This window comes from Alosa pseudoharengus, unplaced genomic scaffold (assembly GCF_046254945.1).
Source record: "Alosa pseudoharengus isolate Yale_2024_CS ecotype anadromous, Long Island Sound unplaced genomic scaffold, YU_APseudo_1.1 YU_APseudo_1.1_scf_3, whole genome shotgun sequence".
Lineage (NCBI taxonomy): Eukaryota > Metazoa > Chordata > Actinopteri > Clupeiformes > Clupeidae > Alosa > Alosa pseudoharengus.
In genome coordinates this window covers 7,476,522-7,480,474 of record NW_027468718.1, presented here as the reverse complement: position 1 = coordinate 7,480,474, position 3,953 = coordinate 7,476,522, and the positions used below count along the sequence as shown (strand labels likewise).

The window sequence follows — 3,953 nt, the reverse complement described above, 5'->3', positions numbered from 1 at the left end:
ACTGTTGGGAAAGCAGGATTTTCCTTTTCAGGCTTAAAATGGATAATTCTAATAGTTGTTTGTTCTAATAGTGTGTTCTAATAGTGTGTTTGTTCGTTTGTGTGTTCTGGTTTTCTGCAATGCCTGAGCCCTTGAAGTGGCTTGGGCTGTGAGTTGAAGATGATCAATAACTGTTCTCGTTTTAGTGTGTATTACTGTAGTTTGCCCCAAACCTTCCATATTAAACTGGATGCGTGATGGCTGCACAGTGCACATTTGCCGGACCTCGGCCTTGGATGGGATTCAAATGATTTGTTTGCCAACACAATGGAGCACCCAGAGTCCTGAAGGCCTCCGTCAAAAACTTCAAATGGACGACTCTGATTGCTTGTGTCGAAATTGTCACACACAAACACACACACACACACACACACACCCTCCTAGCACTCCCAATCCTCTGCAGTTTGCCTCCTAATATGAGGGTTTCTCATTACACTGCAGTAAACATCTTAAATGTTTCCCTCAGGCACAATGTCATATCTCTAGTCATGATCCGAGCTGTGCCTCGACACAGGCAGCAGCCACAGCCAGAGGCGAGATGTTTTGGGCTTTTCTGTCGCTACAGCAGCAGTAACAGTGATGTGAATGCAATATAGTATCTCAACAATGTCTGCAGGGGGTTTCTTCAAATTAGGCACAAACACTCATTTGGACAATTTGAAGGTCATTTGAGGTCAAAGGTCAAGATCACTATGTCCTCACAGCCTGGCAAACACAATCCAGGACATTGCCTCCAGGACATTTCTTCACATGGACTTGAAGATGAACTGATTCGATTTTGCTAGGTCAAAGGTTAAGGTCATTGTGACCTCACAAAACATGACTTCAACTAAGCTGGTTCACAGAGGGACAGGACTATTGGGGCGGTAATAGTGTTGATATGAAATTATCAAAACATTCAAACAAAAAACAATAGATTCCCAGCATCAATATATTCCTATTGGATTAAAGGTTGTATCAGCGATAGCGGGGATACGTCACTTCTGTTGATGTTCAAACAAAACAGAGAGCTAGCTCTCTACTCCATCCCCATCACAAACCTTCCTATGTCAAATTGTACCTGTTTTATGTAAATGTTATTTTATTATTGTTATTATTTTATTATTAATATTTTCTGTATTTTTATTTCCCTTCCTCCTTTATAATGGTATGTAGATTATCTTATCATTTGTTTTATTTTGTTTTATTTTCCACAGTTAATATACTATATATCTTGTTATTCCATTGTTACTGTGTAATCTCGGTTTAACTGAAAATGAGGATTACCCTCAATGAACCTCCGAGAATAAATAAAGATTGAATGAATGAATGAATAGCCAGTGTTGTTGCCAGCTCAGTTATTTTGTACTTGTACTGTTTGTTTGTTTTTTGCAATGGCACGCCATTCCACCCCCTCCCTCTTGTTTAACCCTTCGTCTGCTGTTTGTCTGTTTGTTGTTGGTAAATTGTACACGGCTGATTGAATACAGCTGTATGGAATATGAGATTATAATGGAAAGACTGTATAATTCCGACCATCCATGCTCTTTCCACAGTTCCCCCTACCAAACGTTGTTTAGAAAAACGTCATATGTCTGCTCATGCACTATACATGCTCACCTGGACAATGATAAGGTGACAATGATGAAGAAACACAGGATGGGGAGGATGATGATGATGATGATGGTGATGATTATGATGATGGTGATGATGATGGTGATGATTATGATGGTGGTGATGATTATGATGATGGTGATGATGATGGTGGTGATGATGATGGTGATGGTGATGATGATGGTGGTGATGATGATGATGATGATGATGATGACGATGATGGTGGTGGTGATGATGATGGTGAAGATGATGATGATGGTGGTGATGATGATGATGGTGAAGATGATGGTGATGATTATGTTGTTGTTGATGATGATGGTGATGATAATGATGATGATGATGATGGTGATGATAATGATGATGATTATGATGATGGTGATAATGATGGTGGTGATGATATTGATGATGATATGTTGGTGGAGCTGATGATTATGTTGTTGTTGTTGATGATAATGATGACGGTGCTGGTGGTGGTTGTGAGGGTGTGGGTGGTGAAGGTGGTGGTGTTGATGATGGTAATGTTAAAGGTTGGAGGACTGGAAGATTAGAAGATGCAGATGATGGTTGTGGAAATCATGATGTTGGTGAAGATGACCATCTGTAGCATATTCTAAATCTCCCATCTCCCATCTTGCATCTCTGCATTCCCCCATACCTGTTTCCACTTACACACACACACACACACTTCTCTTCTCTCCTTTTCTCTTCTCTTCTCTCTTTTTCTCATCTCATTTATTTTCCCTCTCTCTCTCTCTCTCTCTCTCTCTCTCTCTCTCTCTCTCTCTCTCTTTCTGCCCTAAATGATTTGGTCAGTGTGTGTATTTATTGCAGTCACATGAACAACTATTATGTTAGCCAACATTAACTCTTGATTAGCACCCATTGTTATGGCTGCACTACCAGCAACTTCTAGAAAATCCCACTCCCAACACCTGGCGTAACCGGTTCTTATTTCTAGACTAGCTCAAAGTTGGTGCTGAGTTGGTGTTGGTTCTCCTGACCCAGAGCCAGGTGTGTGGAAAAGCAAAGAACCGGTTTGAGATTTTACACTGACTCCACACCAGCACCAGAACTGCTTTGGTGGAAAAGGGTTCTAAAATCCCATTTTCTCTCTCAGGTTCTAAACTCCCCTCTTCTCTATGGTTCTCTCCCTGGTTCCTATCGGTTCTCTCTGTGGTTCTAAACTCCCTTTTTATCTCCCTAGTTCTCATGTGTTCTATCTGTTCTCTGTCTTGTTCTTGTGTGTTCTATCTGTTCTCTCCCTGGATCTCATGGGTTCTCTCTGTTCACTCACTGGTTCTCATCTGTTCTATCTGTTCTCTGTCTCGTTCTCATGGGTTCTCTCTCTTCACTCACTGGTTCTCATCTGTTCTATCTGTTCTCTGTCTGGCTCTCATGGGTTCTCTCTCTTCACTCACTGGTTCTCATCTGTTCTATCTGTTCTCTGTCTGGTTCTCATGGGTTCTCTCTCTTCAATCACTGGTTCTCATCTGTTCTCTGCCTGGTTCTCATGGGTTCTCTCTGTTCTCTTCCGCAGCTCCTCTGACAGATAAGCCACCCAGACTTCTCTTTCCCGCTGAGAATAAACTCATCACCATGGAGATGCAGCTAGGTAAGTAATTGCACATGTGTGTAAGTGTGTGTGTGTATGTGTGTGTGAGCATTGGTGTCAATTTGCAAGTGTAACTCTATGTCCGTGTTTGGTTTTGTGTGTGTGTGTGTGTGTGTGTGAGTGTGTGTGTGTGTGTGTGTGAGTGTGTGTGTGTGTGTGTGAGTGTGTGTGTGTGTGTGTGAGTGTGTGTGTGTGTGTGTCTTGATGAGGCAAGGTGAAGCATTGTACCGTGAGTCCTCATCCTCTGATTCTGCTCAAACAGTAACACCTCCATATGGTGCTGTGTGTGTGTGTGTGTGTGTGTGTGTGTGTGTGTGTGTGTGTGTGTGTGTGTGTGTGTGTGTGTGTGTGTGTGTGTGTGTGTGTGCGTACGCACCCGTGTGTGTATGAGAGAGAGAAGCAAAGAGAGCGTGAGAGGGAGAGAGAGAGAGATTATGAGTGTGTGTGTGTGTGTGTGTGTGTGTGTGTGTCTGAGAGAGAGAGAGAGATTATGAGTGTGTGTGTGTGTGTGTGTGTGTGTGTGTCTGAGAGAGAGAGAGAGAGAGAGAGAGATTATGAGTGTGTGTGTGTGTGTGTGTGTGTGTGTGTGTGTGTGTGTGTGTGTGTGTGTGTTTGTGAGAAGTCTGTTTACTTGGCTGTGTGTTCTGGACTGAGCAACAAAGCTGAGCATATTGCTCTTGCTCTCAGCATGATATGAGCTGTGGTACTG

The 3,953-nt window shown here is 42.5% G+C and overlaps 1 protein-coding gene across 1 annotated transcript in view; it reads left to right on the top strand.

Annotated features, from left to right (window-relative positions):
- The window catches only part of il1rapl1a (interleukin 1 receptor accessory protein-like 1a), a 29,378-nt gene that overhangs the window by 6,242 nt on the left and 19,183 nt on the right, over positions 1 to 3,953 (top strand). The window contains exon 4 of the mRNA XM_076262481.1: positions 3,170 to 3,244. Coding sequence (XP_076118596.1) covers positions 3,170 to 3,244 — 75 coding nt within the window. The remainder of the gene's footprint in view (positions 1 to 3,169; positions 3,245 to 3,953) is intronic.